Consider the following 26,877-nt stretch of genomic DNA (forward strand, 5'->3'; position numbering starts at 1 on the left):
ATTGGTCTTCTCTTATTAAAATACGAGCATAAAAACTGTTTAAAATATTTGATATAAAATTTGCAGGAGAAGATAAAATGCTTTACAGATTGTTCGCTCCTCCCATCACACGGGCACGGGATTGAGTTTAAATTAGAACAATAACCAAGTGGGAAGGAGAGTACAAAACGAATTGTGCCAGCCCTTAAACGGAACAATAAACTTGTCTCCCAGCGAGTCATCGGTAGTAACAAATTGATGTGGAGTGGGTGCCTATTATGTTCAATGGCCATATAGTTACGCACAGTAGTTTTGCAGACCTCTACTGCCTCACGCTCGGTCTTATATAAGGAGTACAGAGCATTCTGCATATCCTTTTTTGCAACTAAAGCAGCAAGTGAGGGGTCCCAAAAAATGCTTTCCATATTTATACTGCGCAAACTGCTCAACACTCCACCCAACCACGGGATATCTAGGCCCCTAGCACAACCTAAGCAATCCTTAATGATTGACTGGGTCAGGGTGGCTGCTTCGTTCATCCATACAGCAATCCACATAAGTGCTTGGCGATCCCTGATAAAATCAGAAATAAAATTAATATTGAGCTCTTTATGAGATATGTAGTGGGAGGTTGAAATAGGGACATTCAGTATTTTTTTCCTGCAGAATCTATTCTCCTCCTGCTGTATACCAGAGCAGCTGGCCGTCCCCCATATCTCAGCGCCTCTCCTCTCCTCTCCTCTCCTCTCCTCTCCTCTCCTCTCCTCTCCTCTCCTCTCCTCTCCCCTCCTCTCCCCTCTCCCTCCCCCTCTCCCTCCCCTCCTCCTATCCTCCCCTCCCCTCCCCTTCCCTCCTCGCCTCGCCTCGCCTCTCCTATCCTCTCCTCACCTATCCTCACCTCTCCTCTCCCACACCAGTTGCTGATTTGACCCTAATGTAGTTTGCTGTTAAGCTTTAATTGTGCAATACGGCAGAATGGCTCAGAATTAAGCTAACATCCCCAGGCTTCATGTATATTAACATTTTGCACTCCTGGCATACTTAAAAATATGTTGCTTCGTCTTTAATAGAACAAGTGAGCTTGAAGACACTGCAGATGGTGAAGATGATGCAGCAACTCTAGAAACAGCCAAAGTCCAAATTGGACTAAGGTAAGTAATGTAGCTTATACAAATCTATTTACATCTATCTGCTTTTAAAAGTGTGAATTAATTATATCACATAATTCTTTTAATCTTTCTTTATTTTTTCCATTTATCACAGATATGATGTGGTCAATTCAAGCTTTGTAATAATTATAATGCAGGTTCGACATCATGCCTTTTTTGTGCCTCAGAGTTCTAAAGTGTAAGTAAATTGGAAATTGATCATTAAAAATTACTATTTAGTTACTGCAGTTGATAATGTTCTTTATGTATAATCTTTTTGGACTCTTTAGTAATGTTCAGCGGAGGCACCCTTGAATTTAGAACAATGTTAAGCAATGTATAAAAATGTACCTATGATAGTTTGTGAAACGTGTGCAGTTCTCTCTTTCCACTGCATGCATGGGTTTGAAATGTTGCAGAGGTCAAAGTAGATCTGTCTACCAAGGAAGCATGAATGTAGGTTACCATGGCGAATTGATGTTTCTACAAGCTCGTCATACACAGATTTTGGCCCGCCATCTCATTCTTAAATTGGGAGTAATGCAATAAATATCTAAGCATCCAGTGCCTTCAATGACATACTTGCATTTCATAGTTGTCTGATCTGAATTAAAGAGTTATCCATTTACCATATTTAGTTTCAACAAAATGCCTTCAGGATGTAATTTGCATTCTGTTGTTGGTTCATATACATGACTTTAAATCACCAGGTACCTCTAGTAGGCAACAGGGAGCTGCCTTGCAGAGAGGTGGTCCAAGGCCACACACCCTTTTTACACCACTCTTCAACGCAGCTCTGTGGAGCTTACTGGAGGTAGCTGGTGGGCTAGTTGGCCCCCAGGGACCCTCAGGACTCAATGGGACTTAATCCCCCAATTTACAACGCACTAGGGGGTGCGTTTGCACAGTGGTGCAGGGAGGAGGCGTGGCCTGATGTGACAAGTGTGCTAACGCACCCTGTGCTGCATTTTAAGTTGGGGAATTAAGTCCCATTGAATCCTGAGGGTCCCTGGTGGCCAACTAGCCCACCAGGTACCTCCAGTATGCACCAGGGAGCTGCGTTGCAGAGAGGTGTTCAGAAGCTACGCCCCTTTTTACACCTTTCTGCAATTCAGCTCTGTGGTGCTTACTGAAGGTACCTGGTGGGCTAGTTGGTCCCCATGGACCCTCAGGACTCAAGGGGAATTAATCCCCCGATTTACAACACGCCAGGGGGCGCATTTGCACAGTGGTGCACGGAGGGGGCAGGGCTTGACATACCAAGTGTACAAATGCACCCCCCTGGCACATTGTAAATTGGGAAATTAATTCCTCTTCAATCCAGAGGGTCCCTGGGGGACAACTAGCCCACCAGGTGCCTCCAGTAAACGCCAAAGAGCTGCATTGCAGAGAGGTGTAGAAAGGGGCAAGGCCTCTGAACACCACTCTGCAACACAGCTCCCTGGCACATACAGGAGGTACCTGGTGGGCTAGTTGGCACCCAGGGACCTTCAGGATTCAAGGGGACTTAATCCCCTAACTTAAAATGTGCCACAGGGTGCATTTGCACACTTGTCACATCAGGACCCTCCCCCTCCCTGCACCACTGTGCAAACTCGCTTGTGGCCCGTTTTAAGTTGGGGGGTTAAGTCCCCATGAATCCTGAGGGTCCCTGGGGGCTAACTAGCCCACCAGGTACCTCTAGTAAGCGAAAGTGCAGAGAGGTGTAAAAAGGGGCGTGGCCTCGGACCACCTCTCTGCAACACAGCTCTGTGGCACTTACTTGGAGGTACATGGTGGGCTAGTTGGCCCCCAGGGACCCTCAGGATTCAAGGGGAATGAATCCCCCAAATTAAAACCCGCCAGGGGGCGCGTTTGCACAGTGGTGAAGGGAGGGGGCGGGTACTGATGGGACATGTGTGTACTTATGCAATCACTCCACCAAAACCCAAGCACTTATAAATTCACCATACACTCTCTTTGCAGCACTCTAATCATCCAGTCACTACCCATGCACTCATGCAATAACCCATGCACTAACTCATGCTCTGCTACAATACCCTGAGCAGTACCCATGCAGTCCAGCCATTGCCCTATCACTACCCATGCACTCCTCCAATCACCCAGCGAGCACCATGTACTTATCCAATCACTCCGCCAAACCCCAGGCACTTATAAATTCACCATGCACTCTCCTTGCAGTTCTCTAATCTTCCAGTCAGTACCCATGTACTCATGGAGTGACTCAGGCACTAACACATGCACTGCTACAATCCCCTGTGCACTACCCATGCAGACCTCTAACCACCTACACAGTACTGATTCACTCCTCCAATTACCCAGGTTGTACCCATGCACTCCAGGAATCCCTCTGTCACTACCCATGCACTCCTCCAATCACCCATCCAGCATCATGCACTTATCCAATCACTCCGCCAAAACCCAAGCAGTTATAAAATCACCATACACTGTCCTTGCAGCACTTTAATCATGCAGTCACTACCCATGTACTCATACAATGACCCAGGCACTAACTCATGGCAAATACAGAGGAGGTCATGCTATTTACAGGGGTACCCGAACGCATAGTGTTCCCTAGTGTATGTAGGTGTTTTCACTCTATTCTAAGTGTCTTTTAGCATAGCACTGGCTCTGGTCCTGGTTATTCAGAGTCAGTTACCACCAGTACCCGTCACTACAAAAGTTGGGGACACATGAGGACTTTCTGCTCCTCTGTTAGTTCTTTCGGCAAATCTCTTGCTTCTTCCTGCGCTTTTCTTCCTCTTTCTTCACATGTCCTAACTTTGTAGGTATAGCTAGAAATTAGCATTTAATAAACCATTGAAATTCACAGAAAAAACATAGGTTTCAGGCACGTTATAGTTCTAAATTAGCATTTAAAAAATATTGAAAGTCACTGAAGAAAACCTAGGTTTCAGGCACTTTATAGTTAGAAATCAGCATTTAAAAAACCTTTGAAATTCACTGAAAAAACCATAGGTTTCAGGGACCTTTTAGTTAGTTGGACAATTCACTCGTACAAAACAATAGAAATTCCCCCATTATAGTTAGTTCAGCTAACTATAACTAGCGCCCCCGCAATGCACTGCTGATGACATCACATATTACATCATTCATGACGTGGTTAGTGACATCACTGATGACATCACGGATGACATCTCAAATGATATCACTGATGACATCATCCATGTCAAAATCTGATGCACCTCCTCACACTCTGATATAATCTTTGATACACCCACTGTAAAATACAGACTACAATTTTCAAAACCTTCGACACACCAATACCAGTTACTACATACACACTCACTGATTCCTAGGTCTACACACACACATCCACTCATTCACCCATACAATCACTCATACATACAGTCACTCATCAATACTACACTATCATATGCACTCACTCACCTATACAGACACTCACACACACCCACTCATCCATGGAGTTACTCACACACCTAGTCAGTCATGCAAAGAATCAATCACACACCCATTTCCTCAACTATACAGTTATACACACACCACCTCACTTATTCAAACATATACTAACACATACTTACTCTCTTATACAATCACTGATACAAGTACACACTCATCCATACTGTCACTCTCACAATCACAGACTCTCATGGATAGTCATTTATATACTCCAACTCTCACATACACTGACCTTTACATATGTAGTTAGTTGGACCTGTACCACTGAGACATTTGTTCACTCACCAACACACCCATACACACACTCAACTACCTTTTCATCTGTTTCCACATACACTCAGACATCTATGCACACAGTCACATACCTCCCTCCCACCCACACGGACACTCAGTCTCCCATACAAATACTCAGGCAACCAATCAATAACCCATAAATACACTCATGTAGATACTCTCCAACCCATGCAGCGGCTTACACAAAAACAGGCAGATTGATACAGACATTCACACAGTTTTGTCACCAGCCCATGCATTCAGTAAGACACATTTAATCACTCACTTATACAGACAGTCAAGCACCTACTAAATCCTTCATCCAGACACTTATACACCCACTCATTCTTCAATACACCTTGGCATATATATAAAACATATTTAAACTTTACAGAAACACACAGTCATTGGATGATGTCATCAGTGATGTCATCAACTACTGCAATGCACTTTTGCTCAATGCCCAAGAAAAAGTCCTTAGCAAGCTTCAGCTGGTTCAAAACTTAGCAGCCAGAATTCTACTCTGCATCCCCAAAGTCAAACACATTATACGCGCCATTCGCCAGCTCCACTGGCTGCCTATCAGAAGCCGGACCAAATTCAAAGTTCTATGTATCGCGTGCAAAGCGATCAATAATTCTGGACCACAGTTTCTAAAACAAGCTTTTTCCCTATACACACCTAACAGACCACTACGCTCCTCCACAGCACATCTACTACCTGTCCAACACACCAAGAAAGCTTCTTGGGGAGACCGGCACTTCCCAGTATGGAGGTAGGATGTTTACTTTATTCCTGTTGCACATTAGGCAGTTATCTCATGATTTGTTCCATACCCGGCTGGGTATTAAGCTACACCTTTGCACTGAGTTGGGCTTTGTTTACTTTATTTTTGACACTTTGTGAATATAGTCGCATTTTGCACTCAGTCAGTAGCTACTTTGTTGCACCACCGTTCACAGATATTCTCACAACACGGTATCCTTTTTAGTACAGTACCTTGGCTCTGTGGGAACGAGTAATTTTATCTGTTCTACACAGTTCTAGTGCACACTCTACGTCACGCTGCCATCCCTGCAGTCTGCCATTCAATATTTAATTGGGTTTTTCTGACTCGCATGCCCTAAGGATGTTGCATTTTCTCTATTGATTTGCGTGTCCGCCACCCACGTCATCCCATTAGCGGGTTTTACAGATTTTTAAATGCATGCGATCATACTCATTCACTTTCCCCGCCTTTACTGTTACAATAGGTGCCTATGAGCTTTTTGTTTTCACTTAAGAGCGAACTTGCACAAGCATCCCACCGTCTATACTGTCCTCGTTGTCTTCGCATCCATCATATACATGCGATCAGCTGGGTAGACAGCACGCGCTCCATAACTAGTTTCTTTGTTTGGAAAGGCTTTATTCCTTTCTTCCGTTTACTCTTATCCACTCTGCGTCACCTGTCTTAGTCTTTCCACCTTTTTTCCGGCATCTACTGTCATTCTGTTGTCATGGGTAATTCTGCCATGGCCAGGAGCAGTGACCTGTATGCAGTAACTTTTTCCTTTCTTATGTAGTAAAAGTACAGGAAACTGTTTTGCACTGTCATCGTCTGTGTCTAGTGATACCGTAAAGCAATTTAATTCCGTGATTTTACTACATTTTTGTAACACACTTATTTGTCTGCCTTTAAAAGCTGACTCGTACATGTAGCATGTTCATGTGATCAAGGCCGCAGGTCGGTGGCTGAAATGCGTTATGTGGACCTGTTTATGCTGTAAATAAACTCTTCATTCAACTGCTGCTCTGGTCTGTGCTTGTGTGTTCTTCTGCATTCTGCAAACCACTACGGGACCTGGTGCTGATATTTGACGGAGTACGGCTGTCTCCGGGACACAGACCCCCTCCTTCCTCATCCATTGGGCATTACGTGACCTCTCTGCAGCCGTGCTGGCGCTTTTTCGTGTACCGAATTCTAATGGTCATTGCCCCCCGACTCCTACAGCAAACTAACCAACCCTCATCGGATGAGGCGGAGATTGAACGTGAATCGGAAGACGTGCGTAACATCTTATCAGCCTGCCGGTGAGTGGGAAGGTTTACGTTGTTTGGGGCAGGTTTAAGGAGGTTGCATGGTGTAGAATCTAACAGCCAGCACCGTCTTCACGCTATTGATTCCACCGAGTTTCATATACTTGCATTATTATTCTTGCCATCTTTATGTCCACAGACGCGCTACGTGAGCGCGAGGCAGCCATTGACGCGCTATTTGATAATCTACCAGATATTCGCAACCCAGCCGCCAAACCTGGTCCGAGTCATGAGACCACCAACAATGACTATAAAGCATTATGGAAACAACTTTAAAAACATATGAAAACTGAACTCACCAAATGGTGGGAGGGGAGATCACTTCAAAAGTATTTTGCTGTTGTAAGAGTACCTTGTGGGTTAAGAATCCTGCTAGCCCCAAGTTTCGAAAACCCTAACCCACTCATGCTAAAGGAGTGGGCCGAGAGCAACTTGGATGCATCTATGAGACTTATTATTATCTTGCTCAAGTACGCTGAGATTGATCGTTTGGCTACCATGAAAGAAATTGAAAGACTTAATAATGAATTAGACAAATTGAACCAGCAAGACCTCATTGCAAAGGGCCGAGATGAAATAAACTCCAAGCTCAAGAACCAGGAGGAAATCATTAAAACAAGGAAAGTGTTCAGATTTGCACTGACAAATCAGACTACGAGACTGGGCAAATCTTTACATTTGTGAGGATGTTTGATACAGCTAGACGCCAATGGATCAACAAATCCAGCGTAGCTGAACGGGTTTCTCAAGAAAACAACGCGGCTAAGCTCTGCGCTGGAAAGTGGCACCGACTCGGAGGATGGGCGGGACAGACGGACCCATGGAGAATACACCCTTAATAACTTTACCCTTGCTGAAGAGCTTGATTTTTTAAGATTAGACCGACACTGCACCCACTACCGACAAGGAAACAAGGCCACGTCCCCTTCCTTCACCTCTGTGTCCCGTTGCGGGTTTTAAGTTGGGGAATTAATTCTCTTTCAATACTGAGAGTCCCCAACAGGTATCTCCAGTATGCGCCAGGGCGCTGCGATACAGACAGGTGTTTAGAGGCCACGCCCCATTTTACACCTCTCTGCAACACAGCTCTGTGGCGCTTATTGGAGGTACCTGGTGGGCTACTTTGACCCTAGGGACCCTCTAAAATTAGTCGAACTACACATTCCGATGTACTCACCTCAGTGCTGCATCTTTGACCCTAGTACTGATGCAGAAAAGTAATTTTAGCCGGACTTACCAGTAACTTGAATTTCCTTCCATAGGCTAACATTGACTGGTTTCACTTGGAAATTCTTCTAAGTGTGGAGTTTTCGAACTTTAAAATATTTACCTAAAACCATTCGAACAATTAATTCCGATTTACTCACCTGTTTTCAGGAGAGAACCCAGTGCTGCATCTTTTAGCCCAGCACTGACCCAGACAAGTAATTCTAACCATACTAACCAGTAATTTGTATTTCTTTCCATAGGAATCCATTGTCTGGTTTTTACAAGAAAAGTTTCTAAGCGTCGATTTTCACAAACTACAAATATTCCTTAAAAATCGCCTGTATGACTTAAACGCATTCTTTCAACTGGTTACAGGAGATGCACCAGTGCTAGATCCAGGATCCACCACTGAGTAAGAAAAAGTAACGCAAACACTACTTACCTGCTAAGAGAATTTCCTCCCATAGGATAACATTGGTTATTCTATGTGAAAAAATTTCAACTTTTAAAATACAATAATATTCCTTAAAAACCACTACTGTAACCAAAACGCTTTTACTCAACTGTTTACAGGAGTTGTCCCAGGACTGAATCTAGGATCCAGTCCTGTAGTTACAAAAGTAATCCATAAAGTAACTAATTGCATTTAACTAGAAATTCCCATTGAGCTCAATGCTGCATTGTATTTGAAATTGTGTTGCCCATTGCAGCAACTGTAACTACTGTACTTAAAAGTCTATTGCCTATTTGCAAGCAAAGTATTTAAACTAAAGTAATTCGTTCTGAGAAAGTATATTTTGTAATGTAATGTATAATGTGATTATAATGTAATTAAAAAAATAAAATATCTTAAAATAGTTTAAAAAAGTGTAGTAAATCAGTATGAAAAAAATAAATATAACAAATAATACATTTAAAAATTGTCATTTACAAAACCTTTGAAATTCACTGAAAAAAACATAGGTTTCAGACATGTAATAGTTAGGAATTAGCATTTAAAAAACCTAAGAAATTCACTGAAAAACCATAGGTTTTAGGGGTGTTATAGTTAGCTGGACATTTCACTCAAACAAAACCATTGAAATTCCTTGGTTATAGTTAGTTCTGCTAACTATAACTTGCGCACCCGCAATCCACTGCTGATAATGTCACATATTACATCATTCATGACATGGTCAGTGACATCACTGATTACATCACTGATAATATCTCAAATGACATCACTGATGACATCACTGATGACATCATCCAGTGAAAGTGGTTATATATATAGCAATCTGCATGGAAGAATGAGTGGATACATAAATATAAATATCTGAAGGAGGATTTAGGATCAGTGTGATTGACTGTTTACTTGACTAATTTATAGTGTCTCACTAAATATATTGGATAGTGACTAAACTATGTGAATATCTGTATAACTTTGTCAGTTGTTGTGTAAACTGCTGCACCAGTTGGTTACTAGCTATGTGAAAGTCTATATTAGTTATTGATTAGTTAACCGACTATTTGTATGGGAGAGTAAATGTGTGTGTGGTTCGGTGGGGTGTGTGTGACTGCCCAAAGATGTGTGAATAGTTGATTCAGTGGGTATATGAGGTATATGAGCTTAAGACTGCATGTGGAAACAGTTGTTTGGGTGAGTGAATATCTTGATGGGTGTGGTGATGAGCAAATATGTCTCTCAATGGTACATGTCCAACAAATTCTTCAATTAAATTCGGGTCTGGGTCCTGAAACGTTGGGGTGATGAAAATTCTCAAACCCCTAGGCACCCTACCACAGTCGATATATTTTTGCAGGGCTGTCGCTTCCCACCACTTGGACTGCTCTATTTTAGCCACTTTCCACAGTTTGTCCCATAGTTGCCGCTTGCTCTGTGTTTCATCAGACACACTACCCGTCGATATCCCTCCATTTACCTGATCGCTGGATAATGGTATAAACAGCAGTTCAGCTGCTTCACGACGTGTTGCCTCTCGGCTTGCCAGCATTATTCCGTTGTGTGTGAAGGACTTGAGCACTCTCAGTCATACGCTTTCACAGTGTGGCGCGCCCGTCACACTGATGTTCCACCTGCTTGCACGGTAAATCCGAAGGCTCCACGGGTTCTTCGGGTTCCTCTCCTTCCGGCCAGAAGGCGTCAGCTACGTGTTGGTAAGCAGTCAGCCGACCGCTATTCCACGCAGCTATATATATAGATGTGTGTGTCAAATTTACACACCAAAATAGAGCAATCCTGTTGAAGATATACTCACTCTAAAGTCAAACCATCTCACTAGCCTCTGTAAAACAACTCCCAAATTAAAGAACTTTAGGAGACATCTTTAGTGCACTATGGACGCAGTATTATTTTCTATTTTTCTGATAAAGACATCGTTTTCACAACAGTCAGATATTTTTGCAGTCTACAACATTTGTTATGTACTACCCTTGACATCGAGATCTTGGAAACATCTTACTACAGTGGCCATCTACAACCAGAGAGAGGTCCAGCCTTGAATGCTTAAGGCTAATTTCCTTCAATTGTTCAATACCTTGTAGGCCTTTTTATCAGCCACCTACTTTGTGTGTTGCTGACTCTATTGCCAGGCTTGTCAGAGGTGTATTGGTGTGTACCCAGTGCAAGGAGAGAGGCTGCCACCCCAAAACTCGTGCTCTCCGGGTGCACCCCCACCCCTCCTTCCTACACCACTGTGTGTACCTTGCCCTGCTTTGAGTTTCTACTGGGCTTCTCTGCGGTCAGGTATTCCATATTGAGCAACCCCAATGTGGAGAAGGTTACATTCTAGCAGTAGCTTCAACTGTTTCAAGACGACAGACTGCACATTTGTACATCATTTGATGACTAATCGGATGTCTGAAAAGGTGATTTTACTTCTCAGGAATGATTATTAGTTTCTATCTTGTTTCCATGGGGTGGATTGACATATTGGTGAACAGTGTACCTTTTCTAACTGGTAAAAGCTTCTTTCAATGGTGTTTTGCATTTTAAAGTGCTGTGGACTACTGCATCTTCATAGCACCTTGCACTTGCCTCAAGATACCTTTATGCACTTAAGATTTGGAAAGGATTGTATAACATTGCCACCCATGCCTTTACCATGCATCATTTACCATGCAATTTCTTTACCACACGTTACCTGTACCACACATTGCCTACACCACGCATGCCTTTAGCATGTATATACCGTTAAGACACATATACCTTTACCATGCATGCCTTTACAAGACAAGGTAAGTATATATAAAGTGAACCCCTACTTTCAATCATATATATTTATACCCCCAAACCTCAACATCCGGGCCCAACACTAGTTGGCCATCTATGCACAGTGTGTAACTCTGCAGCTCTACATGCCAAGAACAGATGCATACTGGTAAGTAGCATTTTCCTTCCAACCTATACCCTTGCCAACCGTTAAACCTGAAAAATGCTCTTACTGCCCTTTATCCGTACCTGCCCCTAAACTCTAAAAACACCCTTACCACAATATACCCCATTGAACCCTAAAAACACCCTTACCACCCAATACCCTCACCCACCTCAAAACCTTAAAAACACCATGAACGCGCTACACCGCTACCCACCCCTGTACCCTTACCCACTGCCAAACTCTAAAAAGACCCTTACCACAACCTAAAAACACCCATATCTCCCAATACCTCATAATCTTAAATTAAAATATTTATATAATCTTAATTTAAACAATCTTGTACTACCCGAGGAAGACAGAAGCTGAAACTTTGTAGTGGAAATATGATTTTGTTCTCAGCGAGTCTATCTATTTGAGTCACTTCTTTCTTGGTTTTATATATACTAACCTTTTGTGGTAAAAGCATTACATGGTAAAGGATGCATGGCAAAGACCATTTGTTGTAAGGACAGAGTTGTAAAGGCTGTCTCCCTTTAGGAAGTATTAGAACAAAAAGGTTTACAAAAATTATTTTGGTCACCCCTCAAATGTGCCAAGGACAGAAATATCTTGGTGGGGAAAACATTTGACTCCCAGATTATCAGGTTTAGATAATGACTGATGCTTCTCATACATACCGAGCGACTCGTTTGGACAACACTCCTTACAAACTTCCAGAACAAGCCTGTTAGAATCTTCTTAAACAACATCAATATAGTGCATTTCCTGTGTTGGTCTCGGTCTCCTCTTGTGTGAAAAGGGGCCATGGGTCTGTGGCCCCATGAATCAATGTACCCAAGTGGCCTGTTTGTATAGAAATAGCTAATCAATATTGACACTAATATAAATGAGAGGAGTTTTTTATTGGGAGCTGTGGAAGCAATCCAAAAATGTGCCTGAAATGTGCTGTGCTCTTTCAGTTTAACCTATGCCCATCAATTAATCTACTGTATCATTTCAGTCCCCGGGAGGCTGACTGTTTTAGCCTTACCCAATCAGAGGACTGCTTTGCACTTACTCCTAAAATACTCCATTTGGTCATCATCCCTTAGAAGTTGGTCTGCTGCTGTAATTTTTAGGTCTTGTCTCTAAGACGGCACGCATGCGCTGTATCGGACCAAGATTTGGTGTTTCTACATCTTGGGCTTTTGCCCCCCCATTGTCTTGCCATTGGCGGCAACCATTGCTGTCCATTTCGCACGCATCCTATTTGACCAGGGCATGCATAGGTCATCCCTCTTCAGTTTTTTTAGACCTGCTCAGGCGACTGCCTGAACTACTGTTGAACATAAGCTGTGGCCATTACGGGACATTGCTTCAGGACTACTTCTTTACTTAACTTTACTGATGGAGCAGGGTGGCTGGGGACATTACAAAATACGTACAGAGCGGGGGTAGTATATATTCTCACAGCATTGATTTTATTATTTCCAACTCACAATCAAGATACCTGTATAGGATAATTTTGAGGTAAACGGCTTGAGTATTTGGAATGTGCAGTGTTACAAGGCAACAGCTGGTGTCAAAATATAGCTAAACAAATCCTATTGTTCTAATACAATGCACGTTGACTTTGATGTCTACTGAGGACCCAGGAGGCGGGATTAGCATTTTCACTTGACCGCATTGAATGATTGCAATACATTTTTTTTAAGTCTCGTGGGGTTTTGCTCACCCATAGTCTTGTCATTTTGCTGCTACACTGCACACACTGCCAAACTGCATAAAATTGCAGACATGTGCTGCAGCGTTCACCCTCTTCACCGCAGCGTTGTCTTTGGTTCTAAGTGGCACTGGCAGAACGTGCAGGGCTTGCCATTATGTTTTCTTGTGCATTGATTGTGCGAGGTCTGTTGTGATGTGGCCCCCATTGAACACCATCTAACATGGTGTGCGCATGTGCAAGTGTTTCTTTTTCTGTCTCGTTATATGTCTGATTGTGTGCTGCCGGACCTGTGAATTATTGCACCTGTTTGCTTTCCACACTCTATTTTTTAGTGTGCCTGGTGTATCACGGGATTATGATGCGAGGCCTGCTGTGCTAGATGGCACATTGTGCGTGGTCTTCGGTGAGAGTTCTATACTTGTACATGGGCTGCATTTGTGTGTGTGATTCTCCTCGGTGTACCTTGGTGCCTATTTAATTATGCATGGTCTGCTGTGCTAAGTGTCTCTGCATGGTGTCCCACGACGCCTGTATGATTATGCACAGCTTTCACTGATGTGTTTTATAATGCTGGGCCTGCCACTGTTTGTCTGTGAAGTCTCTGCAGTATTGTATGTCCATTTGTACACTCTGCCGTGATATATGTATGTAAAAGGTCTGCTTTGGTAACACATTGTATTTAGAATGGAAAGCATTATATCTTGTATTACCCACTGTAGCATCATTGACCTGTAAGAACTTTCCTGGCTAGAACAGTAATGAGTCGAGCCTAGCGGCAGCACGAATTCGCTGCTCGCTCTGCAAGACTGCTGTAGTATAGTATGGGAGAGAAGCCGCGCCCACTCTACTCCCATATTTTTTATTGGCTTGTGTCATTGTCTTTCGTGAATGCTGCCGTCTGATTCGCCAATAGGCTTGTTAGTCCCTCCTTAGTACGGCCTTGCCTTAATTTGTACCCTCTCATGGCTACTGGCCCTTTACTTCAGTTGTTACATCGGACCTGTTATTTAGTCTGTAAGCACTATTTACTTTATTGAGTTTCTCTTACTGCGGGCCGGACATGCGCTGCTTCAGCTGAAACTGCTTGTGTTTTTTTAAGCAGCACAGCCGCCCCGTAACTCGGGTGCCTGCTTTCAATCACTTTAACCAGGCATCATTTTGTGTCTGTTTCAAGCCCCCAAGTAAAATGGATTTAGAAATGATTAGTGAATTAAGTCATGTGAATTCCATGTAGCACATAATCCTGTGCTAATGTGCTGAAGCTGACAACTGCGCATCTGTGATACATGTCAACTGTACTAAAGCCACCTGACGGGTTGTTTTCAAAAGCCTGTTTTATTAACAACACCACGACCACCACTACTAATACCACCACCACCAATACCACCACAAATACCACCACAAATACCACCACCACCAGAACCAATAGCAATACCACCAATACCAGTACCAGTACCAGTACCTGTACCAGTACCACCACCACCAATACCAGTACCACCACCACCAATACCACCACCACCACCAATACCACCATCACCAATACCAGCATCACCAATACCAGCATCACCAATACTACCAGCACCTCCAATACCACCAATACTACCACGACCAATACCACCACCTCAGCACCTCTTGCTCACTAGAGATAGCAGAGGCATTGTACAAGGCCGGAGCTGCAGCTGAGACCATCCATCCCTCCCTCCCTCATGCCTGCCATAAACACAGCCGGAGCTGCACCAGGAGGTGAAGCCAGGGCCCTACTACAGCTGGAGTGTTTTATTAGTCCAAAGATAGCAATGACATTACGCAATGACACACTGCACACTCAAATCACGAAGAGGGCAGGAAATAGCCCCCCCAACCTGCTCTTCCTCCAGAGCTGCGACAATGTAAGCACAGAGCAAAATGTGTTGAAGCACTTTGTTAGTGTTTATAGCTCGGACCATATGTAACGCTCACTTCACACTTTGTGTCTGTGTAATTTACAACACTTACATATCTTCTTTACTGCACTATTTTTGCTACTTTGAAGACGACGCAGGCAGGTCTCTTCCTCTGATATTTACCATCTAACCAATGGTCGAGAAGGCTCTTTATTGCAATGCAATAGGTCTCGCATTTTGTGAGAGTTTAAGCTGATAGTATTATAATTGAAAAATCTTAAAATTTTTGTTTTAAAACCAAAATCATAAATAGGAGACATTGTCATTTACAACGCAAATAGCTCAAACTTGCGTGAATGCGAGACCTATTGCATTGCAAATGCTTTTTTTGTTCTTCTTACTAGTGTACACTCAAGCACGTCATGGCCGTGACTTTTGTACCTGGCAAGAAAAGGCAAATTATGCCACATAATGCAGCATATTTTTTGACATGATAACTTAAATACTTTATCATTATTACACTGTCTGGGGATTAGTTGCATTTCATTAGTACCATTTCAACACTCAAATATAGCAGGAAGCAAAGTAAAAGTGAGTATTGAACTATTACAAAGAAGCATTCCACTGCGCAGCAACATGTGTGGCTGGAGGGACTAAGGGGGCATGCAGTCCTTGTTGATGATGGCGTTTTTACCTGGACTAGGTGGTTCATGCTGGAATACTCTGGTGTTGCCTTGCGCTGAACTCCTTTTCATTCGTCTTTTTCTCATTGTTTTCATTTGCTTCTGTGTTTGATGGGTTATGTCCTACCGTTCTTTGTCTGCAAGTATTGTTTCGCCTGAGGGACTGTTTTGTATAAACAGGGCTGCCAAGTTAACTTTAACATTTTTATTAAACAAATTTAAACCAAAAGAAAGAATTCAAATACGACAGAAACAACCTGGTGTCCTGCTCAAAAGCTACATTGTCAGCTTAACCAAGCAAATGGGAAAGGATAAGTACATGTATTCCGTGCTCTGCTCTGGCATAAGTACAAATACATTGGCAAAACCTAAAGGTGTCAACATATGGCTAAAAAACATTTGCATTAACAATGTCAAAAGCTCATAGCTTGGCTATTGCAGAGAACTATTGGCTTTGCCAATGCTTGTTGAGTTTGCTGTATCTAAAAGAAAAAGACAAATTGCTTTGTTATAGTCTGGTTGGGTTTCATTTTGTCAAATGGTTCGTGAATACATTTTCCTGGCCCATGAGCATCTTGAATCTACCATACACGGTTTCCTGGCATAGAGAGATAGATAGAAAATTCTATAGGGTAGGAGTAGGAAGTAGGAAAAAGACCGACTGCGCATGCGAGTGAGTTTGATTTTGGGGATAGTGAACCTAGTCAGCAGAGCGCAGAGGGCGTGAGGGTTTGTAGCATTGAACTAAAGATTGCAAATATTTTAGAGCCATTCCAGTTTTCATTTTGAACATATAGCTCAGTGTTCTTCAATCTGTGGGGGGCGCGACACCTTTCCAGTGGGGGAGCATACTCCACTACAATCTGCCCTTTGTTCCCTGCGTCCCTCCGTGCAAATCTTCTAAGAGGACTCCGGTATGTGGAAGTGGGAGGGAGGGGAGATCGATGGGGCAGGAGGTGCCCGTCCTTTTGTCTGGGTAACTCTCCCAGGAGGGGGTTAATTCACAGAGCTGTTAGCTTCAGCTGCAGTATGAGGCAAGGAGTCTCCTCTGCTAAAAACGAAAGCAAACAAACAGACACGCTTTCGGTTTTAGCAGAGGAGACCACTCGCCTCCCACTGCAGCTGAAGCATTTCAGCTCTATGAATTAACCCCCTCCTGGGAGAGTTAGCTCTTCCCAGAACGGAGACAAAGTTTCCAGAGTTCGAGTCTGGTATTGAAACTGAACATCCTGTTATTCTGGGCAAAACACTTTATCTCCCGTGCCTAACAAAGAAAATGAATATGTCCTCATGTAATGCAACTGGTGCTATGTAAAGCGCTCTGATACCTGATTCAGGTCAAGTTCGCGCTATATAAAACTCTGTAAAAAAAAAAAAAAAAAAAGTGTGCTCTGGCCCAGGGCCCCAGCCTTTCAAAGGGGGTGGGAGTGTGTGTGTAGGGGAGGGGTGGGGGGGACCTTGAATCATTTTAAAACGCAATGTTGTAAATAGCATTTTTCAATCATTCATTTTCAATGTGTGTAAGTCTATTACATACATTTTGCAGACAAAATGTGTTTATGCATCATGCGACATCCATATAAAAAGTTTATTTTAGATCAATACATGACCTCACATATGAGAAATAGAAGGGTGTGACAGATTATTTGCAGTAATATTAGTGAATTGCTGTTGTGTTACATACTGAAAACACACATCACTATCCCTGAATATCCGATGTACACACATTTAGTATTTGACCAAAAAAGGCATGAAAGAGCTGAGATTAGATCATAAAATCAAAGCTGGTCTGAACAGGGGCCCCAAAAATACATTTGGCCCACAGGCGACAAAATCCTTAAAACGTCCCTGAAAGTTTCTTTTAAAATTACACAGGCAGGCGCGCAAAATGCCAGGCAGCCATGTGTTTAAACAGCTTGCAAATTGCTAAATATAGTTATAAATAAGTATGTATTCATTTGTAATGTTAACGAGCTCCCGGCCCCCCCTTCTTTTTGTCGATTCATTTGTAATGTGACTTTTTTTATCTTTGCTCCCTTTTATTATCAGCCATTGATCATTCAGGCAGCCCTAAAAAACAATTAAAAGTTCTTTCTGTTTATATTTGCTGTTCAAAGCATGCACAGACAAGTGCTGAAAATACAGCTTTAGGTGACTGCTTATTTTTATACCATCTGTGACATCTAAATTATGAGCTGGCAACTCTAATCATAAGACTGGAAGTTTGTTGAGGGATCAGCACATTATTTATTTCCTCCACCCTGATCCCTGGTACTGCCATAATATCAATAGTTTAACGCATTTGAAACCCTACGCTGCCGTATATAACATGCTGAGTTACTTCAAGTGTCTGGGAATGCACCCTGCATTCAGACCACTCACTCCTCATTCTCGCCCTTCACTTTCACTCTCACCCAGCACTCACACTGACCCCAATGCACTCACACTGATCACCCACTTACAGTGATCACTCTGCACTCACTGCGATCACAATGCGCTCACACTGATCACCATGCGCTCACACCATTCACTCGCTCACCCTGCACTCACACTGATCACCATGTTCTCACACCATTCACCCACTTACCCCCCACTCACAGTGATCACTCTGCACTCACAATGCACTTGCGCTTTTCACCCTGTACCTCACCCTGCAGTCACACAAGCACACTAGTCAACCTGCACTTGTAACACTTCACTCACCTGTCCCCCTCACTGTTCAATCTGCAATCTCACTCCAATAAGCCCACCACTAACCATACATTAATTCGTCCCACTCTGCACTAACATGCGCACCCAAATTCATATGGTCGCCTCACTCACCCCTGTACACAAGAAATTTCTGTCAGGTGGTGGGGGGGCCCAACATCTAAAAAAATTCAGCTGGGGGGGCTCAACCTACAAAAGTTTGAAGACCTCTGATATAGCTCAAGGCTTTGAATTTTACTCGATTCTCAACCTTTAGCCAATGAAGGTCGCGAAGAAAGCCAGAGACTGAAACAGTGTTGGGTACATGACATAGCAGCTGTATTTTGCACCACTTGAAGTATTTGGATTATAGCTTTGTTGGAGCCCAGATAGAGAACGTTGCCGTAGTCCAGCCTAGACGTACCTATGGCATGAACTACCGTTCTCTGAGCAGAGAGGGGTATCATCCATAAAATATTCTTCAACCACTTTAGAATGGTAAAACAAGTGGAAGCCACCTTGGTGACTTGCTGTTTCATTGAAAGAGCATCATTAATGATGAAGCCCAAATCATGAACCTGATGTACTGGCAGGGGTAAGACACCCATTTCAGAGGGCCATTATTGGGGTCCCCAAAGATCGTGTTTTTTCCCTAGGGTCATGACTTTAGTCTTGTCTCTATTTCATTTGAGCATATTGTTTTGCATCCAAAACACAATTTTACTCATACCAGACTGAAGAGTAGAGGGTTAAGATCCCTTAGATGAAGAAGGGGAGAAGATGATCTGCATGTTATCAGCATAGGAAAATAAGGACTGCCCAGCCTCTTCGGCAACATCTGCCAGAGGACGGACATAGACATTAAATAGAAGAGAGCTCAGCAGTGTCTTTGGGAACTCCATAGGGTAACAAATAGGAATTGGAGCTGGCCGCTGCAGAAAAGACCTGAAAAGTATGGCCAGTTAAAAAAGAGCTGAGCCACTGCAAGGCTGAGCCCTCCAGGCCCAAGGACTGTGAGGCTCTCAACAGGACAATGTGAGACACCGTATCAGATGCGGCGCTGAGGTCGGGTAAAATAAGAGCGGCCGTGTTGCCTTCGTCCAACCGATGCCTCATCATTTCGGTGACTCATAATAGAGTTGATTCAGTAGAGAAACCAGCTCTGAATCCAGATTGAGAGGTGTGAAGAAAATTCTGAGACTCAACAAAAGAGATCAGCTGGGAGTTAATATGTTTTTCAAGAATTTTGGAAAAGACCTGGAGCAGCGAGATGGTACGGAAATTAGATGGCTTAGTCGGGTCAGCGTTGGCTTTCTTTAAAAGAGGGAGCACCATGGCATGTTTCCATTCCAAGGGAACTAGTCCCTCCTGCAAGGAAGCGTCTGCTACGCGGATCTCCGTGAAGTGCCCAAAAAACTTCGCCGCTCTACGCGGAAAGTAGCAAGCGGCAGAGTGCATTAGATAAATGCCGTTCGCTGTGATTTTCAGTGCCAGGTGCTTGTCCGCACTGTGCAATCAACGCGAACGGCGCACTGTAGAGCTCAAGCAGGCGCTGCTTACTTTCTGCTGCTCAAGTAGATTTTTACTCGAGCGGCAGCTTTCTCAAAGCGAACAGCGAAGGGACAGTTTCTCAACGCAAGTTTTTTAGAGCTCTGTGAGCTCTGCGTACCGCTGAGCGCGGAAAGCTCTGCAAACTCTGCAAGCGCAGCAGAGTTCACCGCCCAGACTTACTCTTCATACACATAGCACCACAGAGGGGAATGAATAGTCACAGGATTACAAGGGGAGGCGCACTGGTATGAAGAATGCAATACATTTGAAAGTGCTTCCAAATTTGTTAAGAATAAGTTAATCCTGTATATCCGGTGAAGTGTGCGCGTTCACTTGGCTGCACATTATTTCCTGTTTTACTCATAGCTAATTTGAAATTGACCTTTGTTCGTTGCATGCATTTGTTCGTTGCAATGTGTTAGATTTTTCCTTTATTTTCCGCTTTTTTCCTCTATATTGGTTTTTGGAGCATATCTTTCTTCAATCCATTTTTATGGGTATTATTAATTGTTTTTACAAATAAAATCAACTGTAGGGTACTTTGTCTAATATTCTCCCAACAACATATTTCCAGATCGACTTTGATCATGTTTTAGTTTCTCTTATCCAGTCTTAACCTCATCTCACTCATCAATCATACTGTTCAACACACATCATGTTTGAATTTCTACATCTGTAGTAGAAAGGATGTCTACAAATAAAGTCTACACTATAGCGAATACCACCACAAAAAATAATAATACCACTACAAACAAAAGTGCCTTAAAAAGTAATTATTGTTGGACCACCCTAAAAAGTAATTATTGTTTGACCACCCAGCAACCAATAATAGTGGGAGGTCCACATTACAGTATGTCGTTGAATGTGCATCCATTGTGAAAAGCTTATATCTGAAGTTGCACACAGTCATATCTAATTCACAACTGTTGATTTGCTACTGAGTTCTGCAGCAGAACCTGGAAATGCCAGTCCTAATCTCTAAAAAAAAGGCAAACTTCTGAGGAGAGCAAGTACTTGGCTCAAGGCCTGAAAGCGAGAAATATAATCTTTCAGGCAATGTTTATTGACAATAGCTCTACCTTCTTAACCCCTTCACTGCGGCGGCTATTCCGCCGCAGTGCTAAGGGGGCGGGGCGGAAGAGCGGCGGGCGCATGCTGGTGATGGAACCGCTCCGTCACCAGCGTCGGTTGCGCTGTGCTTATGACAGAGCGGTTCCGTCATGGCCCGCCCCGCTCAATAGAACGCTCAGCGCAAGCGCGGAATCCGCGCCGCGCAGGCGTGCCGGGCGGGCCATGACGGAACCGCTCCGTCATCAGCAAAGCGCGACCGCGGCTGATGACGGAGCGGTTCTGTCATCAGCAGGGGAGGGGTTAATAATACTTTTTTGTGTTGTGCTTCATCCAACATTTCTGCCTTTTTTAAGCCATAAAAATAACATAATTGTAATCCAATTGAATGTTACGTAGGTTACAAACCCTATAAGGTGGGTAGATTCATTTTGTCCTGCTAAAATGTGCAAATATGGCATAAAGATGTCAGCAGCAAGAATTTAACTCTCTGCAAAGTATGGGTAGTTGTAAAGACTTCTATCAAACACTGAGACATGTTGAGTCTCCACTTCATTCATCCCTCCTGATCTTAGTTGCTAGGCAGACTTTTTAAAGGGACAAGTAGAGATGTCCCCTGTAGACTAAAGATGACTGTCCTAGTTAGAATGTGGCTCTATGAGCGATGGCATATCACACCTGACTGCTTGATTGGTTTCTACTTTATTCAGGTATTTTAGAGTTGCCGTGCTTCCATCCTCAAATGATACCAGCTGCCTCTTCCGCACCAAAGTTCACCCTGCCACAGAAACCATTTTATTCAATGAATTGTTCCGGTTATCTCTTTCATTGGCAGCCTTGCAGCAAAAAACCCTAAGAGTGGACATCTGCTCTGTTGATAAAAGTCACCGGGAGGAGTGTCTGGTATGTATCGCAGTTTGATATTATAAGAACTGTATAAGTTATAATGAAAATCTCAAAAACATTAAAAAAAATTGTACACCAATTCACCACCCTCAAAGGAAGAGTAATGATAACTCATCTTTTGTTCACTGCTGGCAATCATCAAGGACATACAGGAGGGTGTTCTTCTATGGTGAAAAGGTAGAGAAGCAGTGTAGAGGGTTCCTACTGCATTACACAGTTTATTTTGTCTAGCTCAGTAATGGAGAAACGCTATGGGCAGAGCCATAGAATTTAAACTATCTGGACTTCTGCACACCCACACAGGCAAGGGGCGCAGAGTATCGCTCGACTACTCAACGAGCTAGTGGAGCACAACTAGATTTCCAATGTTGACTACCTCTGTGATGATGTGAGAGGATTTTCAGGCTATATCTTGCATAAGTTCTTTTTTTTAATCATTTGTATTGAGTTAGTCCCTATTTAGGTTGCGCCTACGCAGCGGGCATGAGCTGCATAGGAGAGAGACCTGTAGGCATCGCCACAGCTTTGGGGGCAAAAACCTGCGCGCGTTGCATTGCTTGCAAGGCAAAGCGTGCACATCATGGCGATTTCCTTGCGGGAGTGTGCGGCGCCATATGGTGGTGCCATATGGTCGCAAGCTCCTGCAGGGGAATCGTGCAGGCCTCCTCCTCTGCTGATGCGCGAGGCGCACACTTTTTGAAAAAATACAGATCGCTTTCACGCACGGTTTTACTGCCGCACGACCAATGCTTCTTTTATATTCTCAGGGGAGGATCGTCACAACATTGAGGCTATAAGGTGAGTCTCGACCTGCATTTAATCACCTCTCACAACAGTATCAACATGGAAGGTATACAGGGCACGGGTACGGTCCCCACTGTGACTTTGGTACTGATGCCGGCATGCGAAGAGGCAGAGAACTCAGGGACCCAGGGTAATCCGTCTGTGCAACAGGGAAACCTGGTAATACAGCATTGCACGATGGACATGCAGCAGAGCAACTTAATCTTACAGCGGGGTTCACAACAGGATAGTCCGGATTTGCTGCAGCAGGCCACGCCTGGCAATGTATCGTTCAACAGGGCAGCATGGATCTGCAACAGACTACCTCTGGCACGCAGCAGGGTTTCCCAGAGTTGCAGCAGGGTGGCCTAGAGCTGCTGCGGGCGTCGCAGGGCACGCTCGAGTTGGGAGGGATCCGAGTATACTACAGCATGGTGACCCCTGGGGACGACGAGCTAGAGGACGAGAGCAAAGACCCAGTGGAAATCTCGGACACCCGGGAAAGCACGGCAGCCCAGAAGAATTGGAACTAGTGTTAGATGAAGAGTACAACTCCAGAGACAACGAGAACATTACCCGAGCTGCACCTGCCCGGGCTGCCCCGATACCTGCATGCAGAGTGCTAAGCAGAGGAAGCCCTGGATGTGCAAGAAGCACTGCAACAAGATGTACAAGGACAAGTACAAGAAGAAGAAGAATGATCAGGTGAGGACGTGCACCAGTGCTAAACTGGACGTAGCGTAAGGCATCATTTACAATCACCCCTGCCTCTTTGTTGCCAATACTGATAACCATTCAATCTTCCATTCAGACCCAATTATCACACGCCTCAGTTGTTATGATCATTTGATTGTTAATTCAAAAAAGTTTTTTACTTTGTGTTTTTTTTAATGTATAATTTTGTTTTTCTAAAAACGTCATTAATCACAATTTGAGACAATTCATTAACTCAATAACATTTCATAACAAAGGGACACAACTCTTGCAATATGTACAATAATGAACAAATCACACAGACAATACACACAACAAATAAGACATCATAATTCAAAACAAATTATTGCCCTGGTTCTGTGCAATTAAAGTTGTTTCTAGATACACAAATATCCCTGATATCTACAATCCAAAGAAATATTTCACTTGTTTTTTTTACAAAAACCAAACAGTGATCCTGCTGAGCTCACACAACAACATTCATGAATCTCTAAATCAATTGCAAAATGAGCTACAGTGGTATCCCATGTGTAGAACACTTGTTTGGTTATGAGAAACAAGCATTGGCAAAGCCAATAGGTCTTGCCTCTTGGACCTTATAAGTGTTTAGCCATGCACCAATGATATTGTGCTGGATAACTAAACCCTTATAAGGTCCCAAAGGCGAGACCTATTGGCTATGCCAATGCTTGTTTTTCTTTTGCTGAAGACATTACATTTAGGTGAGATGGTCAATACTTTGTGCATCATAACCTCTTACAAAAAATAGTGTATAGATAAATCACATCAACTTACTATGGTAATAAACATAGAAAACAACTTAACAATGAATGTCGCTACTACAGAGCTTCTTAGTTCTCATCCAACTTGGTCAACATTTCCGCAGTATGTGGACTTTAGTAACACCCACTCTAGATACTGTGACCATGGTGTGGGGGGTTGTGCTAGTCATGAGGAGTCACATGGGAAATGTGCCTCTCCCTCCTATCAAGTGAATTGACAGAAATAGTAAGATTTAGAAATAGGTGTAATCTGCTTTATTGCATGCTGATTCAATTTTGCAAATATCTGACTCCCCAGTTTGTCTGGATAGATACTTTACTGTTGCGTGGTCTGCTTCTTCTTTTTTTTTTTGCAGAGTTTTCTATAGCGCAAACTTGACTCGAATCGGGTTTCAGAGCGCTTTACATAGCACCAGTTACGTTACATGAGGACACACATTCATTTTTGTTAGGCACGGGGAGATTAAGTGATTTGCCCAGAATCACAGGATGTTTAGAGTCATTACCGAGACTGGAGTGGTTTATGCTTTCCAGGACATGTCAATACATTGTTTAGCCACAACCAGTGCCAAATAAACCAATCTATGTTTATGATTTCACTTCACAGCGCAAGGTAGGAGCCCCAGTAGGCAGGCAGTTGGTTCACAGTCCACCCGTTTACTTATTTACTTGGGTATTGTGTCAGTCCCAACTCTCCAGTATGGCAGCAGGATTGGGTAGTTCCACATCATATGCCAGAATCCTGAATCATCTTTCCAACATCTGGGGCACTCATCCATGACCTCCTGGGCTGTGTTAAAGACAGGATTCACTGTCCCTGATTCAACCATGGTCCACCTGTAAACAGGTGTGATGGGCGCAGACACTTAGGGTGCGCCCTATTACAAATAATGCACTGCCCTCGGGCAGCCATAAACTCATAGTATCCTGGGGGCTGCACATTAGTTAAAGACAGAGCAGCTGTTTGAAACAGCCGGTCTGGTCATCTCTGTGCAGGTTAAAGGACCTGCATGTTAAAGAGGGGACAGAGATCTCCCTGGAGGCCCGTACAGGGAGTGACTGCACCCGCCTGCAGGGGATGTCTGAAGCATCCATGGGACCCTCTTTAATCCCTCTAGGGGGCTTTCCTTAGGTGGCACTGTAGGTGTGCACCACCTATTTGTGGCAAACAGCGAATATGCTTCTTTTGCCACTGTCCCAGGTTCCATAATATGGTGCGGGCACAGAGGCAGAGTGATTCCCTCATTCGCATGTGGCCCCACCCCCAAGAAAATAAGGGAATACACTCTGTAGATGACATTGGTGATACATATGTACTGCATTTATAATACAGCCCCTAATATACTTTATGTGATATCCAGGAGTGAGATATGCCTAATGAAGGTTACTTGAATTACTTTAATAGGTGCATTGCATGAGACCATGTGCTGAATGATTTAGCCTGTTTGCCTTCTGACATTTCCTTACCTGTGTCTGCTTCCTATTTGCTTGCAACCTCCTGTGGTTTATGTCTGCGTTGTTTTTGTAGTTCCGGTACAATTGTTTCACTCTCTTGTGACCAGTGCTGTATGTTAGTATTAGCCTTAATGTTACATTTATTTCCTGCTTGTTCAAAGCTATATGTATGGTTACATGTTTTTTTGAGCTCGTTTAGAGCTGGACTCCACTTATCTACCACTGCCTTCTCTACAATTCCATATTTATTTATTTATTCAAAGTTTTATATAGCGTGAACAAGATCCTTACAGATATCAGAGCGCTTCACAAAGACAGGGTAGGGGCAGGAGGAATGAAACAGAGGTAATGGGAGCAGTATAAAAGTCATTAACATGGTAGGATAATAATAACATACATAAAACATATCAATATACAATCAGGTAAACAAGTAATATAAGACGGCACAAGTCATTGAACCCACTACAGAGGTGTTCAGGTACACCTTGGGTGTGTGGATGGCTTATACCAATGTTTTAGTATAGAGAGAACACTGAGTGGGGGCATCGGGAGAGTGAATCAGTAGACCAACGTGTATCATATATTGGTCGGTAGTAAGGGAGTAGCGTAGTAGTGTCCCCATCAAGTAGAAGTATAGTGCCAAAGGACAAGGTGAACAGTGCTACAAAGCAATGCAGAGTCTCTGATTCAGCACCTATAAGGTTCAGGAGATCTTGGCCAGAAGGATGGTTTTCACCTCTTTCTTGAAGAGTGCAGTGGAGGAGATAACCCTGGTTTCAGGAGGGAGCTCATTCCAGATCCTGGGTGCCATTCCTGAGAAGGAGCGCTTGTATGTTTTCTCTTTCCGGAATCTACGAGGTTTCAGGAGTAGATTTTTTGTACTTCTATTGGATCTCGAACCTCCTGATATAGACAGCTTTTGAGCGAGGTAGTTGGGTGCATTGTGGTGCACGGCCGCGTGTGCCATAACTGCAATTTTTAGCTGTATTCTGGCTTCAAAAGGCAGCCATTTTAGAGATTTTAAGTCTGGGGATATATGCGAATGTTTTCTTGAGCCAGTAATGAGTCTCGCGGCAGCGTTCAGGGAGGCTCTTAAGGGTGTTGTGGATAGCGGGAGTCCGCTGAGGGCCACAATTCCGTAGTCTATTCGAGG

General features: G+C 43.4%; 1 protein-coding gene and 1 pseudogene across 1 annotated transcript in view; both read left to right on the forward strand.

The window, feature by feature from the left end:
- WWC2 (WW and C2 domain containing 2) overlaps positions 1–26,877 on the forward strand; it is a 1,026,812-nt gene that overhangs the window by 739,594 nt on the left and 260,341 nt on the right. The window contains exons 13-15 of the mRNA XM_078677991.1: positions 1,050–1,130; positions 1,243–1,326; positions 21,795–21,987. Of these exons, the coding sequence (XP_078534117.1) occupies positions 1,050–1,130; positions 1,243–1,326; positions 21,795–21,987 (358 nt within the window). The remainder of the gene's footprint in view (positions 1–1,049; positions 1,131–1,242; positions 1,327–21,794; positions 21,988–26,877) is intronic.
- LOC144821704 (uncharacterized) lies at positions 22,834–23,517 on the forward strand (annotated as a pseudogene).

Source organism: Lissotriton helveticus, chromosome 2_2 (genome assembly GCF_964261635.1).
Source record: "Lissotriton helveticus chromosome 2_2, aLisHel1.1, whole genome shotgun sequence".
Lineage (NCBI taxonomy): Eukaryota > Metazoa > Chordata > Amphibia > Caudata > Salamandridae > Lissotriton > Lissotriton helveticus.